The 20,818-nt window shown below is 41.7% G+C and overlaps 1 protein-coding gene across 1 annotated transcript in view; it reads left to right on the forward strand.

Moving 5' to 3' along the window:
* The window catches only part of LOC127627387 (actin-binding protein WASF3-like), a 37,994-nt gene extending 19,418 nt beyond the window's left edge, over positions 1-18,576 (forward strand). The window contains exons 4-9 of the mRNA XM_052103719.1: positions 7,589-7,742; positions 8,925-9,042; positions 9,658-9,833; positions 10,005-10,259; positions 13,771-14,150; positions 15,424-18,576. Of these exons, the coding sequence (XP_051959679.1) occupies positions 7,589-7,742; positions 8,925-9,042; positions 9,658-9,833; positions 10,005-10,259; positions 13,771-14,150; positions 15,424-15,581 (1,241 nt within the window). The 3' untranslated portion in view covers positions 15,582-18,576. The remainder of the gene's footprint in view (positions 1-7,588; positions 7,743-8,924; positions 9,043-9,657; positions 9,834-10,004; positions 10,260-13,770; positions 14,151-15,423) is intronic.
* The last annotated feature ends 2,242 nt before the right edge of the window (positions 18,577-20,818 follow it).

Raw genomic sequence — 20,818 nt, forward strand, 5'->3', positions numbered from 1 at the left:
TTCAGAATTTTCTACTGAAGGGTACAGAGCGATACTCAGCCCTGGTAGTGAAGATTCAGTACTGCAGCCAGCATACGCACCATCTCATGCCCTGGTTACAGTCATTCCCTTTCAAGTCGGTCATCTCGATGCTGCGTCATTGCTGACGCTATGGGGAATGCATATCATCATGTCATGCCACTGATTTGCACACGCAACGATGTCAATTGGGTAGTTAAAGACACCCACAGAAGCAAAATTATGAATAGATGGATATTCATGGTGATGATGATGCAAGCCGATACAGGCAACACAGCATCACAGGATTATTGAAATCACTGAGATGTGTGAATATGTATTATGAAGGCTCTAAACGAATGGGTAGGGAAAATGTAGGTGACAGCTGACTTATGGAATTACATTGTACAAATAAACTGGTAGTAAGTAGCAGAATACTCCGTCTTGCTCTTTCTCACCATTAGAAGAGAGGAAGAAAGAGGAGAAAACCAGGTTGTGGAACTGAGCAAAAGTGCTGGGGAAAGCCCAACCTGCAACTAGGCAGATGTCTTCAAGGGAAACACCATTAGTACTGACTCTAATGGAGTCAGTTATAATGCCAATAGGGCTCTGTATGACAAGCCAGTCATATGCGATTGCAATGGCATCAATGATCCAATGTGAAAGCCTTTGTTTCTAAATGACCAAACCCTTAAAGCGACCTGTGACACACACAAAGATCTGATTTGCCTCATACAATCAACATATGCAAGTAACACCCTTACAGGACAACATCTTTAACACCCTCTGCGCCTCACCCGAATCAAACGGAGGAGGAGAGAATGCCTGAAGGGTAATAACTTGCGCTCTGAAGGGAGTGGTCAAAATATTTGGCATATAACCTTTTCTAGGTTTGAGAATGGCTTTTGACAAGCCTGGTCCAAACTCTAAACAAGAGTCATCGAGTCCCTAACATATTTCACTGAAGCCAAAGCAAGAAACACTGCAGTCTTTAATGAGAGTATACGTCAACTCACTGTATCCAATGGCTTGAATGACGAGCCTGTGAGTATTTTTAACACAAGCGCTAAATCACAAACCGGAGCAGTAATGGTGCGAGACATTGTCAACTGCCTCGTGCCCCGAAAGAATTTCACAATCAAAGGATGTCTGCCTACTGACAGACCGCCCAGTGGGACATGTCAGGTTACTCTGGAAGGTTACACTTAAGCATCGATGGGGTAAGACCCGTGTCCAAGAGCTCTTATAGAAAGTGAAGTATGGTCTGTACAGCACATTGTACAGGGTCCTTGCCTCGAGAGCAACACCAACCAGCGAACACTGCATTTCAAAGTGTATTAATGTCTCATCAAAGTGACTCTGGTCTGTAATATGGTGTCACTGGTTGTGAGAGCCCTTCTGCTTCAAACGGGCACCATTCAGGGGCCACACGTGAAGTTTCCACAATTCCGGTTGCTATTAACTGTGGAAACCATGGGCAGTTGGGCCATTCCTGCACAACTAGCAGTACAGTTTCCTCATCCTCCCAAATTTTGCTCAATACTTGGCGAAGTAAGTAGATGGGAATTAATGCATACTTACATCCCGCTGGCTATTTGTGGATAAGAGCATCCAGGCCCAGCGGAACATGAGTCAGGGAATACCATAGGTGACAATTTGTTGTCTCCAGTGATGCAAATAGATCTATTAATGCTTCCCCAAACCAATACCATCCATATGAAGTGCTCCCCAGCCTGTGATCAAAGAATCCATCATGACCAATTTGCATCTGGATACTTGACCGAGTACTGGTAGAATATGTGCACTTTCCAAATGGTCAACGCGGCTAGACAGTAACGTAATATGACAAAACATAAGCGACCATGTCACCATGAATGATGAGTCACCTATGATCTGGGATTGATCTGCGGAGGCCATGAGAGCCAGAGAGCTTCAATGGAATAAAAAAAAATAATTCAGTTTGAATGTTCAAATGGAATGACAATGGAATGAATGCGTTCTTCTGTCTGGTGCACCAGCATAGAGTCGAGATTCATGGCCCATAAAATCTGGTACCTGGGCGTTAACACGATCTTCGACCGGTTGACTTTTATTCCCAAACACTCCAAATGTGCATGCAACAAGTCTCTGTGTTTGCAAGCTTGTTCCTATGATTTTTCTAAAAGTAACCAGTTGTCAAGGTAATGCCACTCAGCTTTCAACTGCATCGACATATTTTGTGTGACTTTGAACTGGTAAGCAGTCTCCTTGAAGGCAAATCTCAAGAATGGCCATCTTTCAGGTTGATTGACACAAACCAGTCTATAGGGTGAATATGAGACAGAATTTGCTTCTGAGTAATAATTTTGAAAAGAAACTTTGCGAATGTCCGATTCAAGTGCCTCAAATCAAAAATGGGAATTTGAAGCAAGGCAGCCACCTCACAAAATGTTGCACAGACCTCTGCATCACGTCCTCACTAGATATAGGAAGGAGAGGGGAATGGCATCAGCTTCCTCAGAAGCCTTCCCCCTGTCATCATTTACTCATAAATAATTGTGATTATTATGAAAAGCAATTGTCATACAAATTGTCATACTTTTAAGGTGTACATATGTGTAACGTTTGAGCAACGAGGCAGACGAGGAGATGCGGATCCAAATGCAGTTTAGATTTTATGCATGCATAAAATCTAACACAAGTAAACACAAAGGAACAACCCTCAATGGGGAAATAAAACATAAAACTGAAAACTAAACACAATGAAAACAAACAGAGAACTCGGGCAGGGAACACGTACCAGGCTAACAACAAACAACGATAGACAGAGACTGAACAAACAGACTGGGTTTAAATACAAGAATGTGGGACAAAGGGGCCAATGAACAAACAGGACTCAAACAAGATAACAAGGTGATCGACAGAAACCAAAGGCAAACAAATGAGGGCAGGTGCAAACAATGAACGAAAGCTAACAAGGAGACAGTGGAGCTACAAAAGGGCCAAAAGTGAAAACTAAGGAGTACAAAAGTGACAAAAATGGTAAACAAAAGGGCAACGGTGGAACAAGACAGGGTATACATAACAGAGCCCCCCCCCCTCAAAGGATCGGCTTCCAGACGATCCTAAAAAACAAAGACAAAAGACAAAAAACCCACAGAGAACAAAATGATGGCACCGGGGGCAGACAGGCAGACCAGAGGGGGCACAAGAGCAAGGAGGCAGTCCAAGGGGCACAGAGGGCAGGCAGGAAGTCCAAGGGGGCACAAAAGGCTGGCAGGAAGTCCAAGGGGGGCCACGAGGGGAAATGAGACAGTCCACGGGGGCACAAAGGGAGATGAGACAGTCCATGGGGGCACAAGGGGCAATTAGGCAGTCCACGGGGGCACAAAGGAACAGGTTTAGGAGGCCGGGGTGGTATCGACCGGGCAGGGACAGGTTTAGATGGCCCGGAGGCTGGCCATAAGGCAAGGGCCAGCTCAGGGGGCCTAGGAGGAGGCCACAGGACAGAGGCCGGTTTAGGTGGCCTGGGAGATGGCTGTGAACCAAGGGCCGGTTCAGGGGACCTGGGACGTGGCCACAGGACAGAGGCCGGTTTTGGTGGCCTAGGAGATGGCCATGGGGCAAGGACCAGTTCAGGAGGTCTGGGAGCTGGCCTCAGGGCAAGGACAGGTTCAGGAGGCTTGGGGCCTGGCCGCAGGGCAAGGACAGGTGCAGGAGGTCTGGGAGCTGACCTCAGGGCAAGGACGGGCTCAGGTGGCCTGGGAGCTGGCCACAGGGCAAGGATAGGTTCAGGAGGCCTGGGAGCTGGCCACAGGGCAGGGAAAGGTTCAGGAGGCCTGGGAGCTGGCCACGGGATGTGGGTAGGCTTGGGGGTCCTGGGTGGTGGCCGCAGGATAGGAGCCGGCGGTGCCGCGTGAGGCGGAGCCAAGGAGAACTTCGGAGGCGGAGCCGTAGAAGACTTGGGAGGTGGCGCCGAAGGAGGCATAGGCAGGACCGTGGGGGGCTTAGGAGGTGGAGGTGAGGGAGGCCCAGGAGGCGGGGCCGAGGGAGGCCCAGGAGGCCGAGCCAGGAGAGGCGGAGCCGGGAAGGAACTAGGAGGCGTCGGAGGCGAGGCTGAGGGAGGCTTCGGAGGCGGAGCCGGGAGTGGCTCTTGTGGCGGGGCCGTGGGAGGCGGAGCCGTAGGAGGCTCGGGAGGCGGAGCCGCAGGAGGCGGAGCATAGGAGGCTCGGGAGGCGGAGACATAGGAGGCGGAGCCGTAGGAGGCTCGGGGGCAGAGCTGTGGGAGGCTCGGGAGGCGGAGCTGTAGGAGGCTGAGCCATAGGAGGCGGAGCCCTGGAAGGCTCGAGAGGCTTGAGGGGCGGAGCCCTGGTAGGCTCGAGAAGCTTGAGGGGCGGAGCCCTAGAAGACTCGAGAGACTTGGGAGGCGGAGCCCTGGAAGGCTCGAGAGACTTGAGAGGCGGAGCACTGGAAGGCTCGAGAGGCTCGAGAGACTTGAGAGGCGGAGCCCTGGAAGGCTCGAGAGGCTTGAGAGGTGGAGCCCCAGGAGGCTCGGGAGGAGGAGCTCTGGAAAGCTTGAGAGACGGAGCCCTAGGAGGCTCGGGAGGAGGAGCCCTGGAAGACTCGGGAAGCTCAGAGGACAGAGCTCTAGGAAGCTCGGGAGGCGGAGCTCTGGAAAGCTCGGAAGGCTCGGAAGGCAGAGTACTAGGAAGCTCGGAAGGCGGAGCTCTGGAAAGCTCGGAAGGCTCGGAAGGCAGAGTACTAGGAAGCTCGGAAGGCGGAGCTCTGGAAAGCTCGGAAGGCTCACTGGGCGCTGAGGGCAGAGCCAAGAGGGGTTTATGGCACGGGGCTGCAGCAGGCGGAGGCTGGAGAGCAGAGACCTTTCCCCTTCTCCTCTTCCTCTGGGCTGATGCGACTGGCGAAGCTGGGACGCTGTTCCTGGTCAGCGTGGCTTCAGGTTCGCTGGCCATGGCTGGCAAGGGCTCCGGCTCGCTGACTGTAGAGGCCGCAGGCGCAGGCTCGCTCACAGTGACATGTGTGGGCGCTGGCTCGCTCACCGTGACAGGCGTGGGCGCAGGCTCGCTCACCGTGACAGGCGTGGGCGCAGGCTCGCTCACCGTGACAGGCATGGGCGCAGGCTCGCTCACCGTGACAGGCGTGGGCGCAGGCTCGCTCACCGTGACAGGCGTAGGCTCTGGCTCGCAGACCGGGGCAGGCGTAACAGGGAGAGCCTGGGACGGCTGAAGAGTCTCCACAGTAGGTGGGGAGGTAGGGTCCTTCCCAGCATGGCCCACAGTGAACGGGGTGCCGCACAACAATAAGGTCAGCTCCAGGAAGTCGCAGAGAGTCCAGCTGCGTGATGCCGGCGGCAGCCGCTCCTTCAGCCAGCCACTCAGGTTTTCCCTGAAGAAGACCACAAGGGAGGTGTCCGGGAAGTCCGCAACAGCCGCAAGACCAAGGAAGTCGTGGACGTGGGCCTCAATCGGACGGTCCTCTTGCCTCAGGCAGAGCAGGTGGTATCTGGCACTTAAAACCGCTGGATCCATGGTGGGTCTATCGTTCTGTAACGTTTGAGCAACGAGGCAGACGAGGAGATGCGGATCCAAATGCAGTTTAGATTTTATTAAATAAACAAACAAGTAAACACAAAGGAACAACCCTCAATGGGGAAATAAAACAAAACTGAAAACTAAACACGATGAAAACAAACAGCGAACTCGGGCAGGGAACACGTACCAGGCTAACAACAAACAACGATAGACAGAGACTGAACAAACAGACTGGGTTTAAATACAAGAATGTGGGACAAAGGGGCCAATGAACAAACAGGACTCAAACAAGATAACAAGGTGATCGACAGAAACCAAAGGCAAACAAATGAGGGCAGGTGCAAACAATGAACGAAAGCTAACAAGGAGACAGTGGAGCTACAAAAGGGCCAAAAGTGAAAACTAAGGAGTACAAAAGTGACAAAAATGGTAAACAAAAGGGCAACGGTGGAACAAGACAGGGTATACATAACAGTATTCTTATTACTGAAATTAGTAATTAATTAGTAATTTTTTTATATTTAACTTGAAATCATATAATAAAATGGGGCTATATAATATTTTCAATTTTTTAATACATTTTAGCCCCTTTTCTCTCAGTTTGGAATGCCTAATTCCCACTTCTTAGTAGATCCTCTTGGTGCTGCGGTTACTCACCTCAATCTGGGTGGTGGAGGACAACTCTCAGTTGCCTCCGCTTCTGAGACATTCAATCCGCGCGTCTTATCACATGGCTCATTGTGCATGTGGAGGCTCATGCTACTCTCCGCGATCCATGCACAACTTACCGCATGCCCCATTGAGGGCGAGAACCACTAATCGCTACTCCTGGGGTGGTGGTCAGTGTCAGTACTGGCTGAGCTACCCAGGCCCCCACTATATAATAACTTTTAAGGCTTTAAAAAATATTGAATTTTTCATGAAAAATTATTGCACAGGGTTAGAATTACATGAAAGGTTTTATTTTATTTGTTATATAATTTAAGAAACCCATACAACACTGCTAATTATATTACATTATGCAATAGTAATCATGTATACTGTATTTCTGTCCTAAATTCTTCACTCTCTCTCGTTATGTTAAGGCTTTCCGATAAATCCTACAAGCCCTTATTTCGCATGAAGGAAAACATTTGAAATTCTAAGTGCATTTGAAAATATGTTTCTTTATCTATCATCTCGAGAGTAATGGAGAAAGCAAGCATCTCCTCCTGCGTGCCAGTTACATGTTGTGTATGAGCCAAGAACATTTGCCATTGTGCACATAAAATTAAAGTGAAACTTTAACAATCCTTGTTTGTATTTCGTGGGAGTTTGGCGCAAACCTCCGTAGACAGTACACCCATCAGAGCACTTTAAAGCAGTTCATCTTAATGCTCTGCTCTGCTCTGAATGCGGCTGGTCCATTAATTTTAGGTGCTCAGATAATACAAGAACGAAATATGAGACATATCATGGTATGTTGACAGTAAATTATGACTGGAATATGAAGTATGCAATGCAGCTATATTTGGCAAGCCACGAGGTACTTATGTCATAAAATGCAATGCGGAATGGTACCTCTTCGCTTTCAGATCGCACAAATCAATCGAACCACAAAACATCTGGTCTGATTACGGTTTGCTTTTGGGTCCTTTTAGGGGGTTCTTAGATGACTTGGGTTGTTCACATATATATGTTACACCGCTCCGAGAGCGCTTGGAGTGCTGAAATGGACTAGGTGTGAAAACGCACTAAGACGTGGTGCTCGGTACTACCGGTACTGTAGAACCGCTGTATCGTTACATCTTTTTTATTTTAGTACTGACTTGGTAAGTTACTAAAAGAAAGTAATTCACTACAATCCACTACATATGATTCAAAGACTACTCATAACTTATCAAAAAGTATTCATGTTACTTATTACTAATTTAAATTTTTTGAGTTACTTTCTAAAACACTGTTCAGTGTTGCACTAAATTCCTACATTAATTTCTCCCTTATAATTACTAGCTTTCACAGTAATGCAAACGGATATATAATGTTTGACTATTTTCCTGAGTGTGTGTGTATTTGCGCTACAGTGTCCCTACAGGACATCAACATGCGAAAGGCATTCAAGAGTTCCACCATCCAAGACCAGCAGGTGGTGTCCAGAAACTCCATACCAAACCCTGTCATGGAGATGTACCATCGCTGTGACAAACCACCCCCTCTGAACATCCTTACACCTTACAGGTGAAGATACGTGCCACTCCTGCATTCACAGACTCACATGTTCTTTAGTTAGACGTCTTAACCCCTTAAACTCTAGGGTGGGGGAGGTATTGGAAAAAATGTTTCTGTCTCTGTATAGTCTCTGTCTCTGTATATGTAAGTCAGGCGTATGAGGTATCATATGAAAGCTTAGAATCTGATCTTTTCATAGATAACCATCAATTCTGCATGTAAATTACTTAAAATAACAAAATAAGGCCTCAGAACATTCGCGTTGAAATGCAGCGCCCCCTAGAGGTAATGGGTTATAAATATTTATATAAAAATAAGTCCTTCACATAGCACTTAAATAAACAAATCATATATAAAATGAAAGCTCTTACTCTCAGGAATGTGACTGTACAGTTCATTTTGTTGCCCTAATACCACAATTTGAAAGATTTTCAAAAGAATCACAAAGTGAAATATGATTTCTGTAAGTCATCAAATACAAATGTCTCTTTTATGCTCCGAGAGCTGCTGCTGTAAGCCCCAAATAGCTAAAAAATATATATGTGTGTTTACCTTAGGAGGTTCTCTAAAAAATGATCCACTGTTTACTTGTCTGTGATCATTTACTTGCTTGGCTGAATAGTCCAATATTATATAATAGATGTCCAGAACAAAATATGCCATCCAGAAGGAAAAGCATGCAAACAAATAATCAGAAATATTTTTTGTTGACTTTTGATGATGAAATGTTTATACCATCGCAAAGGAAAGGATCTCAGCTTTCTAATGACACCACATTACATTGAGCTTCTAGTCCACTCAGAGGCCAAGATATTCAATGAAACATCAAGGATGGTGCTTTAACTAAATGTCTATGGATGAGCACAACTTTGCAGGCTAAAATGCATTACAGCACCACCTACGTTTCAGATCTGTATTTTGATGGAATGTGATAGAGAACAAAATAGTTTTTTCTAGTGCTTTCTGCCACCTAGTGGAATAAAACAAGATTTTTCAAAGTGAGGTTGAGTGAACAGAAACAGAATTTCATATTATAAATGCATACAATATTATTTATGAATACTTGGAGTTTTTTATTTTTATTTGGGCGGTGCTCTGAAAAATGAGATTTGAGTGAGACCACCCAAGTTTAAGTTAAAGCCATCCGATATCTTTTAACTTAGTGTTCTGCTGTTTTTTGCTGTGTTAAAGGGATGACAAAAAGGACGGGCTCAAATTCTACACAGATCCCTCTTACTTCTTCATCCTGTGGAAGGAAAAGATGCTTCAAGCCACAGAAAACAAGAGGAAAGAGAAACGAAGGCAAAAGGTGTTTATGTGTCTGTTTGTGTGTGTGTTGTGGGGGTCATACTACTAAGAACATAATAAACAATGAGCCCTATACACTCATAATGTTTTCACACCCCTCTCTGATCTGTCTTTCTATCACACTCTTCCTTTGTTCTTCTCTCACTAGTTCTGTTCATCATTAGCTCTGTCATTTTTACTGCATGACTCATCTAGACAGACTGAGCATAAGCCCTTTAATCGAGCTCATCTGAGAGTGTGTGTTGTGACAGCAACCAACAAAACAAGAAATATGGTGGTATAAAGTATACCGAATAAAGCTCCAAAGTTTTGCTCCAAAAATCACATGTGAAAATGGTCAATTTGACCTCTACAAAATAATGGTTTACTGGTAAATATTGATCAATGGCATTTAATATTTTGGATTTCGTCTTAATTTATGAGTGTCTTTCTTCAGAAAAAGTATGAACAAATGTAAACAATTTCAGCCAGGGAAATTTTTTTGGTTCGACATGGAATAACCCAAATGTAACTTTCTTAATCAGAAAGGTCAGCATTCATTTACAATCCGAACATGTTTGCTTTGCAAAGTTATATATTGCTTCAGCTTACAGAAACCTCTTTGTCTCTGCCTTAGCAAGAGCAAAAACATACGGAGGATCCATCTCGTGAGGTCAAGAAAGTCCGTAAAGCCCGGAACCGACGTCAGGAGTGGAATATGATGGCGTACGACAAGGAGTTTCGCCCGGACACTCGCCTAACCCCATCTCCTTACCACGGCATGTCCTCAGAGGGGTCTCTGTCACCTGATAGGTGGGTAATGTGACCTGTATACTGTATGGTGGATTTACATTTTGGGTGAAATATCCCTTTAAGATTTCACACTGCCCTTTTCTGGATAATTTTATACAAATATACAGTATGTGCAGTACAGAGTCTCCATATTTTGCATGTGTAAAGTTTGCGTTGTGTGATGGAATCCAGATCTGGCATGTCAGATGAGCACTCGTACCCGGCCAGTCCAAACCACTCACTGGAGGCAGGTGGAGCAGGGGTTGATGGGACAGACTCAGGTCCCGCACAGACTCAGTCTCTGGACCGAGCGTACCGCCCCCCCGCCTCAGTCACATCTGCTGCAGCCCGACAGCACTCTCTGGGCCGCATGCAGGCGCATCACGGGCCCCCGCCGGCAGACTCCTCCCTCAACGGACCACGCTCAACAGCTGCCAAAGAATACAGGCATGCCTTTCACTACCAGCTTAACATGCATCATCAATACTACACAAACATTTACAATCATAACAGTTTAGTCTCTTAATTATATAATGAATATTACTGGTGTAACAGTTTGATTTGATTATTTACTGAATGATGCTATGCGTTATAAAATCTGAAATTTGAATGTCAGATTCAGTTTGATTATAAAAATCTATCTTATCTGAAAATTCTCTTATCTGAAAATAGGAAAATGAATGCATTATGACAAATTCCAAAAGTATATTTTTGTGTCCCATTAAATTTTTAAATAGAATTAGACAACGGTTGATCCCGTTTGGATTCGTTTGGGACTATATTTGATAGCAGAGCAGATATAGGTAAAATAATTGCCAATATTGTACCTAAAATGAACGTAAAATTTCGATTGTGCTATTGGTCTGAATATAAGAATGGCTGTGATTACCTGTGGCATGTGATATTACTTATATTTGATTATTTAATTATAAATTGATGAATCAATGCATTTTGACACCACTAGCACCCCTTTCTGACCCACCCATACTCTCAACCAACTCAAGGACCAACTCATTTAAAAATGCTAGATCTTTACAAAACTTTTACTGTATAATAACTATAATTCAAAACCACCTTTACATCTTTTACCATGTCCTGAATGAATCACACATGCACTGTATTTTCCAACAAATACAGATTTACTTTTGTTTAATGACAGTTATATGGTCTATAGAAGCAAACAAATCAACCAAAGATTAAATAAGAGATAAATATATCTCTTTATGTCCATAAATATAGCAAATAGTTATAGAAGAAATAGAACAACTATAATTAGAAATACATTTTTAAATATATAGAATATGTTATTATGCACATTAAAGGACCCCCCTTTTGAAAGCCCTGGCTCTATTGAATAATTATTAGAAGTAATGAGACCTTGTGTTAAATTTACAAAGCTACATTTTCTATTTATTTTTGAGCAACATGTTGTTGGTAGTCTAAATTATTTTACACACACAAAAAAATCATTATTTAATCACCCTCATGTTGTTCCAAACCCTTATTACTTTATTTTTTCTGTGTAACACAAAAGGAGAAATTTGATACTGTATATAAGTATACTGGCATACTTATTTTAGTATACCAGTATACTAGTTTTATACTGATACTGATTTTAAAAATAACTGAAATTATGGATTACTTTTTATGATTCTATGAAAGCACCATAAAAGTTGTCCATACGAATCATGTGTTAGTCTGCTGAAGTAATATGACACTCTAGCTTTGTTTGAGGAACAGACCAAAATTTAAGTCATTATTAACAGATTTTTTTACATCTGTCCTGGTGAGAGTTCATGATTAACAACGTCCGATTTGTGAACTCATTTTTTTTTTCAGGTGTTTCTTCAAACAAATGGGTTGATCCAGTTAACAAAACCAATTTTTTGTTAACCAAATATGACCCCTTTTATTAAGAGGCTATTTTTATGATTTTAAAGGACATCTTTACCTTCACAAGGGCATAAATACTGATCTCATATAGCACAAGATATCTTAACCCAATAAATGTTGTGCTTGAACACTCTTCAAATAATTGGTAGGTCCCTATGTTAGATTCATTCATAATGGATGTTTATTTTTTTCCCTACACTGTAAACACTCATAAGTTAGCAGAACTAATAAAAATTAGGCAATCAGTTAAATCTATTTTTTTTTACATTTATAAACTCCAAAGTTTAAGTTAACAGAACTTTCAGATTTTAATTTAGCACTAAACATGCATGTTAATTGCTCTTATCTTGAAATATTGAGTAAGCTTACTCATACTGTACATTGCGATGGCACTTAACTTTAAACGTAATTCTTTGGCTGAACATTAAATAAAAAAGTAATCTCAACTTAAATACTTCAAGTTGAGGAAACCTAGCTAGAACCAGATATTACAGTGAATGCTTGCACTAGTTGGTAACTTTGATTAGCATAACAATTGCTCAAGGAGTAAAGCAATATAGAACATTCATAACTTGTACCCGTCCTAAACCTTAGCTCAAGCTTCACTAGATACTATAATGATAACCCCAAAAACTCTTCTAAATAACACAACAAAACATTAAACGCTAACAAGTCTCCCCCTTTACATTCATCTTGCACAAAGACACATTATATAACACTTTATTGTACATTTACTCTCCCTGTTGAGTGCCATGCAAAGCATGCTGGGAGATAGTTTCAGTTAATTTAAGATCCTGTAAATGTAAAAAGATGTGGGGCCCTATTTTAAGAGTGCAAGAGTGACGAGCAAGGCAATGCTTTATGTCATAAGAGAAAAGTAAAAAGGTATTTTCGTGCAAGCATGCGCTAAGTCTAGGCACAAGTGGGTTGGGTGAAATTTCCTGCACAACGCACATGGGATGGATCATGTGCAATTTAATTCTGAGGCTCTTCTCAGGTTATTCCACCATCCACCATCCTATTATACATTCTATTCCCGCAAGCACCAAGGATTTAAACAAAGACAGCACATTAATATGAAGTTGCTAGTGTAAATGAACTGACGTTCTTTTGGGCATTAACTGCAACGACACGCTCCTTTTATACACATGGAAAATGTGATACTCGTCAGAATTTGGATATATGATCCTCTAGAAAGTTTAACACAAATCAAATCATTTTTAGCTTCAACAGGGGGTACTGTCATGATCCTGCTCCGTCTGCCCCTTGTTCCCTGTCTGTTTCCTGTCTGTGGTGTGTATGAGCACGTGGCTGACTCTGTGCCCCCTTGTTTCCTCTGGCCTCACCCCAGTCTAGTCCTTGTTATGTAAATTGTCTTCACCTGTTCCTCATGTGCATTACCTGTATATACTGTGCTCCCTTTCCTCTTGTGTTTGTCGGATCATTTTGTTTCCCATGTCCAGTCTGTGTTTTGTTTGCTCAGCCTCAGGCTGGTTTGTCATTTTATCTTTCAGTTTTTAAGTTCTTTGTTATTTTTCTCCCTTGTGAGTGTTTTGTTTTCCCTGTTTGTATTGTTTATTTAATAAATCTTTGCCTGATTCCTGCATTTGGGTTCTCATTCCTGACACTTTCTGTGACACTTTATTACCACCTGTTGGTGAAATCTCCATGCTGAAAGTGCAGGAACTGAATTTGGACTTTGCGCTGAGATAAGAGGTGGTATGTAAACATCTTTCTTAGAAAATAGCTAATTGCGCTTTGCGCCACTTCGTTTACATACAATACACCCTCAGTTTGCGTGCCCACACCCACAGATAGTGCAAACACTCCCACCCACGTCCATTGCACTTTGCACCAGCACGTTGTGCGCGGTCGTGGCGCAGAGCGCTGAATAACGACTTCAAAATTTCTCCTTTTGTGTTCCGCAGAAAAAAGGTTTTGAACAAAATTAATAAATGCATACAGAATATAAACTTTTGGGTGAACTATTCCTGTAGTTAAAATGATTAAGTCAATGAATTGAATGTATAATATTTCCTTTAACATCATGTCCCACACTTTACAGCGGTCATCAAATACTTGAACATTTTGCGCCACCTGCACCTCCTCCACCTCCTCCGCTCATCCCGTCATCTCAGACCGCCTTTGACAGCACGTCTGGATCTCCGTCACTGGCTCCGGGTACAGTAGCCGCTCTCTCACGTCCATACAGCCCATCTCCTCCACCAGCTCCGCACTCTGCCTACGCCCCCTCCCCTTCACATCCTGTATTGGGCGGCCCACCGGTGGCCCCACCTCCTCCTCCACCAGGGCTGCCCAGCCACGCCCCATCCCCAGCCCGGGTCACACACCTGTCCGGAGAGTCCACTCTACCCAGGAAGGGTCAGGTGCCTCTCATCCCCATGAGCGACGCCCGCAGTGACCTGCTGGCCGCCATCCGCAGAGGTTAGTGAGTTTAGAGTGCTATTTGATGCATGTTGTGTTCTCCCTTTTCACTAAATTGGCTACAGAAGATACAAAACAGGGAATGTAAAAGGAAGATAATAGACAGAGAGAAGATAGTTGATGTGTTAAAACGTATGTTTTATGATCTTCCTTTACACGTATACTTCAAAGGGCAAATATGTAAAGGATAATATTCAGTAAGCTGACTGGACATTACTGCAGAATAAACCCTTATTGGGTGATCAGGACTTATTACACAGTCTTATTACATACAGTAGCTACTTATGGCAAATAAATAAACAGACATTGAAATACTGCAAGCCCTTTGACATTTAATCATGTGCAGGATATGAATGAAGATATCTATAATACAATTTTCACTAGTTAAAATGCTCATTCATAAAATCAGCAATGGAATTACTACTAGTGAATTTCTTACAGATTAAAAAGTAATCCGAATTGATTGAATGTAGTTGTGGAAACTTCAGTTAAATTAGCTGAACTTAATTAGTTTAGTTAGTTGAACTTAAATCGGTGTAAGTTATAACAACTTCAGTGAACCTAACTTAAAATTGACAAGTAAACCCTGTAAGATTTCTCTTTCTTGAGAGACGAGAGGTTACACATGTAATAGTTTTTTTTAAGGAGGCACATAGATGTCAACAAAAACAACAACAGCAGCACAAATAGTGTCTGCAAATAGCAACAAACAAAAAATAAGCCTTCAACAATAACCTCATTATTTATTCATGCTGCAATGCATGCTGGGAGCTGGCAATTCTTAGTTTGATCAGACAACTTTGTTAATCGAGTTGAGGTGACAAATACACTTGTTAATTCAACTTAATAAGAACCAGTTGATAGAATCACAACTTAATAATGTATGTTAAGTGCCTTGATACAACTAGCGGTCAACAACTTTCTTTACAGTGTTCCTCTATTTTAATGTCTCTGTTATCACTTGATATTAGACAAACAAATCTGTGACAGAAAGCCACATACATATGGCCAGTGGCTCAACTTGTCCTAATCACTGGGAAAGATGAGCCATATGGGGGGAAGTTGACCAATTTAATTTTTCCAGTGAAACTGAATAAAATTGCACACATTTGTTTGTATTTATAATTTCTCATTTATAATCAATTTATTTAATAATCATTTATATTCCTTTCAATAAAAGGTTTAATTCTGTCACTGCTTTGTAGGTGTTTTCTGTCACTGCTTCCTTTACTAAGATGTAATTGCCGGCATGATGAATTGTCTTCTCCTGCAGGTATCCAGCTGCGAAAGGTGCAGGAACAGAGAGAGCAGGAGGCCAAAAAAGAGCCGGTGGGTAACGACGTGGCCACCATTCTGTCCCGACGCATCGCCGTGGAGTACAGTGAATCAGACGAGGACTCTGAGCCAGAGGAGAACGAGTGGTCTGACTGAAGTGCCACCACTCACCTACCTAATGCTGCTAATTCCCATACCTGCACCTACACACACCTCATATAGTCAGATGGGCCTCGGGTGTATGGGACTAGAGTAAGAGTATCAGAATGCTGCAGAGGCCATAACAGAGAGAGAGAGAGAGAGAGAGAGAGAGACAGAGATCAAAAGAGAGAGAGAGAGAGGAAAAGAGTTTGTGCAATACAAAGTGGAAGGATTCAGGCAAGTGCAGAAATAGAGGGAAGATTATTTGTTTAAGAGCCTGATCTCATGAAAATGTCATTATTGTGGCAACATTTTTGCAAAATGACTTTACATGGTTCATTACGTGTATCTCGGCAGTTCAGAGGTGAAATGTCCACTAAGTGGCGCTAAAAGCAAGTTATATGTTCTCCCAAACAGATGAGGTTTTTAGGGTTAATGTTCTATCAAGTTTTAAATCAATAAAACCGACCTCCCTACCCTAAACCTAACCGAAAGTGTCAAATGTGAGATGAGAAAGAGAACCACGTAATTTTGTGACGCTTCTATGTGGTGCACCTATAACACTTTCGGCACACATGTGGACTCGCATGCTCTTCAGGACTCATACCCTGCTCTTTCAGTTCAGCAACCAAGCAATTTAAACATGCTTGAACAAGCTTGTAAATGTAGTTGGTTATGTAATGCGTTATATGCAAGTCATGCATTATTAAAAGTGTTTAGATGTCATAACATAACATTGTGTGTAGAACAGGGTGAAAAGAAAGTGTTTATGAACTGATAATCTGCTGTTTTACTTGTGATGTGTGTGAAAGTGTTGTTTTAGTGCCTCTAGTGTTCATTTTACCAGCAAACTGCCACAATACGTACAACAATGCATGTAAAAAACATTCTGCATAAATGTAGGTATAGTAACGTGATTCTATGAGACCAAGTTGGAAGAAAGTTTGGTGAGGTGAGCACAGGAACTGTCCAAACAGTGTATCTCATAATAAAAGTATGAAATTATACTTGTTAGCTTTTTCTTTCAGACTTGCCAGGAAAATATGTATTCAAAAATATTTGTATGTGATTTTGATTATACTGTATCTTTTGGTATCGGTTCAGAGACTCATGAATATAGCGAAATACATCTACATTTGGTGGTGCACCAAAATGATTGTCAACGGTGATATTAGCACTTGTATTAACTTTACACTCATTTCTTTGCTGAATCTCTGGTATGGACAATCAAATCATCGCTTTAGTAAATATTGAAAGTTGTTCTACTCAAAGTACTAGTTACATTTGTCCTTCAATATCACAGCTCTCCATTATCAAAAATGTTGTCACTTTGGTCAATTGTGGACAGTGTTGTGATGAATATTTATATCCCAGTTTAACAGTGAGTACATTTATTGATGTTTTCATTATTATTTTTGTATTATTACTATTATTTCTTAAAGGTGATCTGTGTAACTCTTTTAATGTTAAAATACTTTCTCCTATCCCAACTTAAAGGAATATTCTGGGTTCAAAACAATTTTATTAAGCTCAATTGACAGCATTTGTGGCAAAATGTTGACCGGGGAGTGTTTTAAAAACCTGTTTGTCTCAGAAATGACACACTTCCCATTTAATGAACAGTTATGGCCATTCATTTATCACTGCTTGCAGTTTACTAACAGTGTGTGTGTGTGTGTGTGTGTGTGTCTGTCTGTGTGTCTCTGTGTGTGTGCGTGTGTGTCTGTCTGTGTGTCTCTGTATGTCTCTCTGTGTGTGTGCGTGTCTATCTGTGTGTGTGTCTGTGTCTGTCTGTCTGTCTCTCTGTTTGTGTGTGTGCACTCGTGTGTGTGTCTATCTGTCTGTATGTGTGTGTGTGTGTCTGTCTGTGTGTCTCTGTATGTCTCTCTGTGTGTGTGCGTGTGTCTATCTGTGTGTGTGTCTGTCTGTCTGTCTCTCTGTTTGTGTGTGTGTGCACTCGTGTGTGTGTGTCTATCTGTCTGTGTGTGTGTGCGTGTGTCTGTGAGTCTGTCTGTGTGTCTCTCTGTGTGTGTGCGTGTGTCTGTCTGTGTGTGTGTGTGTCTATCTGTGTGTGTGTCTTTCTGTCTGTCTCTCTGTTTGTGTGTGTGTGTCTGTGTGCATGTGTCTGTCTGTCTGTGTGTGAGTGTTTGTGTGTCTGTGTGCGTGTGTCTGTCTGTCTGTGTGTGTGTGTGTGTGTCTATCTGTGTGTGTGTGTGTGTGTCTGTCTGTCTCTCTGTTTGTGTGTGTGTCTGTCTGTCTGTGTGTGTGCACTCGTGTGTGTGTGTCTGTCTGTCTGTATGTGTGTGTGTGTCTGTCTGTCTGTGTGTGTGTGTGTGTGTGTGTGTGTGTGTGTCTGTCTGTCTGTGTGTGTGTGTCTGTGTGTGGGCAGTTTTAAGTGCTTTACGAGGACTTATTTTTAAGGTTATAAACTCGTAATTACAAGGGTATTATGCTATAAATGTGGTTTATGACATTTCTAATGGCCCTTAATTCAAATCAATTAAAAACATACAAAATTATGTTTTATTGAAAATGTAAAAATGCAGAAATTTTTGTAAGGGTTAGGTTAGGTGTGTGTGTCTGTCTGTGTCTCTGTGTGTGTGTGTGTGTGTGTGTGTGTGTGAGGTGTATGTGTGTGTGTGAGGTGTATGTGTGTGTGTGTGTGTGTGTGAGGTGTGTGTGTATGTGTGTGTGTGTGAGAGGTGTATATGTGCGTGTGTTTGTGAGGTGTATTTGTGTACACACACTCCACACCTCACACACACACACACACCTCAATGACAATAACATATTTTTCTGTTGAGTTATGTAAAATATAGATTATATAATTTAACACAATTGTCTGTAATTTAAATGTATTATCAAGGTGTTTTAAAATGTATTGTTGAATAGATTTTGTAACACTGCTTGAAAGATGAAATTGCCGTATTTGTATGTTTCGATGGCTGTCTGTCACGTTGTAAGAATTTTGTCTAATATGCATGTATAATGAATAAAATGAAAGCGATTTCCTGCGTCACGTCTTCATAATTTGTGTTCATTGTATGTCATTTGAAATTGAGAATATGAATGGGTGTTTCTTCAACCTCTGACACTTTTAGCACTGAGAACTTCTAGAAAGTAAAGTCTTGTTAAAACATATCTCATATTTTATCTCAAGCTTGCTATAAAATATGAATTAACAAGTACGCCAAAAAGTTTATTTCACACTTTGTTAAGATTATTATAGTTTTAAACATGTAATAATTTCATAGTTTAATATTGAAAGTCTGGATCAGGGATACAAAATTTGAATCTATTTATTAAAGACATTTGAAAAGTAACGATACACAGCCGACTGTGAGGTTTGATTGAAACACATTTCATTAACTTCTGCGCATTTGCAATGATACACAGACGAGAAAGCTCCAGGATATTATGGAAGAGTTAACATTTTCCTCAGAAGAAGAGCGGGACTCTGATGATCGTTTAAAGCAGGTATTTAAATTGTATGCTGTATAATAAAAATATGATATGTAATATGATATAAAAATAATATGAATGTTTAGATTTTTATGCTGCCTCATTATCATCAACAAAGCTTGTGCTTGCAAATATGTGTTCAGGTTAAATGAGTAAAATACACTTTAAATATGCCCATATTAGAGAATCATCATATTATAATGCTTTCTGAAGGATCATGTGACACTGAAGACTGCAGTAATGATGCTGCATTTTACAATATATTCAAATAGAAAACTGTTCTTTTAAATTGTAAAATGAGTTCTCACAATGTTTTTACTGTATTTTGGATCAAATAAATTCAGTCTTGGAGAGCAGAAGAGACTTCTTTTAATGGTATTGTAGGTCTAAAATTAAGTAAAGTCTTTATGTAAAGAAAATATATAGTCAGAGCCAAATTCAGCTCCGCAAGAGGATGACCATGAGCCGCATACCAACTCATTCATAAACATCCTGCAACACGTCTTGCTATCCCTCAGCACTTCTTTTTTATCCCTCAGCACTACTTCTTTTAACTTAAAACTTGATTTGGATTATTAAGTCTCCTCACATTCATTCTCTATCCCTCATTGATAGGCCCAGGGGAGGGGTCTTTGTCTCTCATGTCTGAATTACAATGAATTACAATGAATATTCGTGATCATTCAAGCCTCCTCGCATATTACCTTTCAACACTAAAATTGTCTTACAAAAGTTAAATTACTATATTGTTTTGTATGAATGAGTGATCAGGATGGTTTTCACATCATTTTGTAGCAAAATCTCTAGGCTACAAGATCCAGTTCTCAAAAGTCTTGTGGACAAATGTTTAGTATGTGTTTTCAAAAACCACGCATAAACGTTATTTTCTCAAAAATACAAACCTGTACACACATGTTGCTCACATATTATTGTAGCCCAGTTTGTGCTGAATACAGTGTTATCAGACTTTAGCCATTAATGTTTTTAAGCAACTGAAAAAAGCACAAATGTCAAGGCATATCAAAACTTCTCCAGGGCCCAAAATACCCTCAGACCCCAGAGGGTTAACTGAGGTTCAGAATGTTAATTTTAATCTGCCAAATCATAGCCAACAAGCAGGAGTATATAAGATGCTGCTTACCTGTTTCCTGTGACAACTCTCCTGAAATCCCACCTCCACCCCATCTACATTTACATTTATGCTTTTGGCAGACGCTTTTATCCAAAGTGACTTACAGAGCCCTTATTACAGGGACAATCCCCCCGGAGCAACCTGGAGTAAGTGCCTTGCTCAAGGACACAATGGTGGTGGCTGTGGGGATCTAACCAGCAACCGTCTGATTACCAGTTTACCAGTTATGTGGTTTAGACCACTACACCACCACCATCTCCACCTATTCTCTAGATTCATTATCTAAATAAATAAAGTCTGGGGGCATAATCAGGACTTGAGTCGAGTCTCGAGCTCTGAGCCCTCCAGTATATGAACAAAAGGAAAGGAATTATAAAGGAATTATAAAAAAGCTATTTCAAAAATGATGAGCTAAATGCTGGAGTCTGCTTTACTGAAAAAATATTTAATTATTTTCCCACCCAGGTAGCCAACCATGGTTATGAGACTATCTGGCCTGGTTCAGCAACAGAGGGGAAGAGCCTCACAGCATGACATCAGCTGGGCTTTAACGAACAGAATTTGTCATGTGATGAATCTTAATTCGAGCATTGGGTGCCAGTTAACCTGTTTGTAGATGTAGCTTTTAAAACACATAAATGAACACATTTCTACAAGC

This window comes from Xyrauchen texanus, chromosome 34 (genome assembly GCF_025860055.1).
Source record: "Xyrauchen texanus isolate HMW12.3.18 chromosome 34, RBS_HiC_50CHRs, whole genome shotgun sequence".
Classification (NCBI taxonomy): domain Eukaryota; kingdom Metazoa; phylum Chordata; class Actinopteri; order Cypriniformes; family Catostomidae; genus Xyrauchen; species Xyrauchen texanus.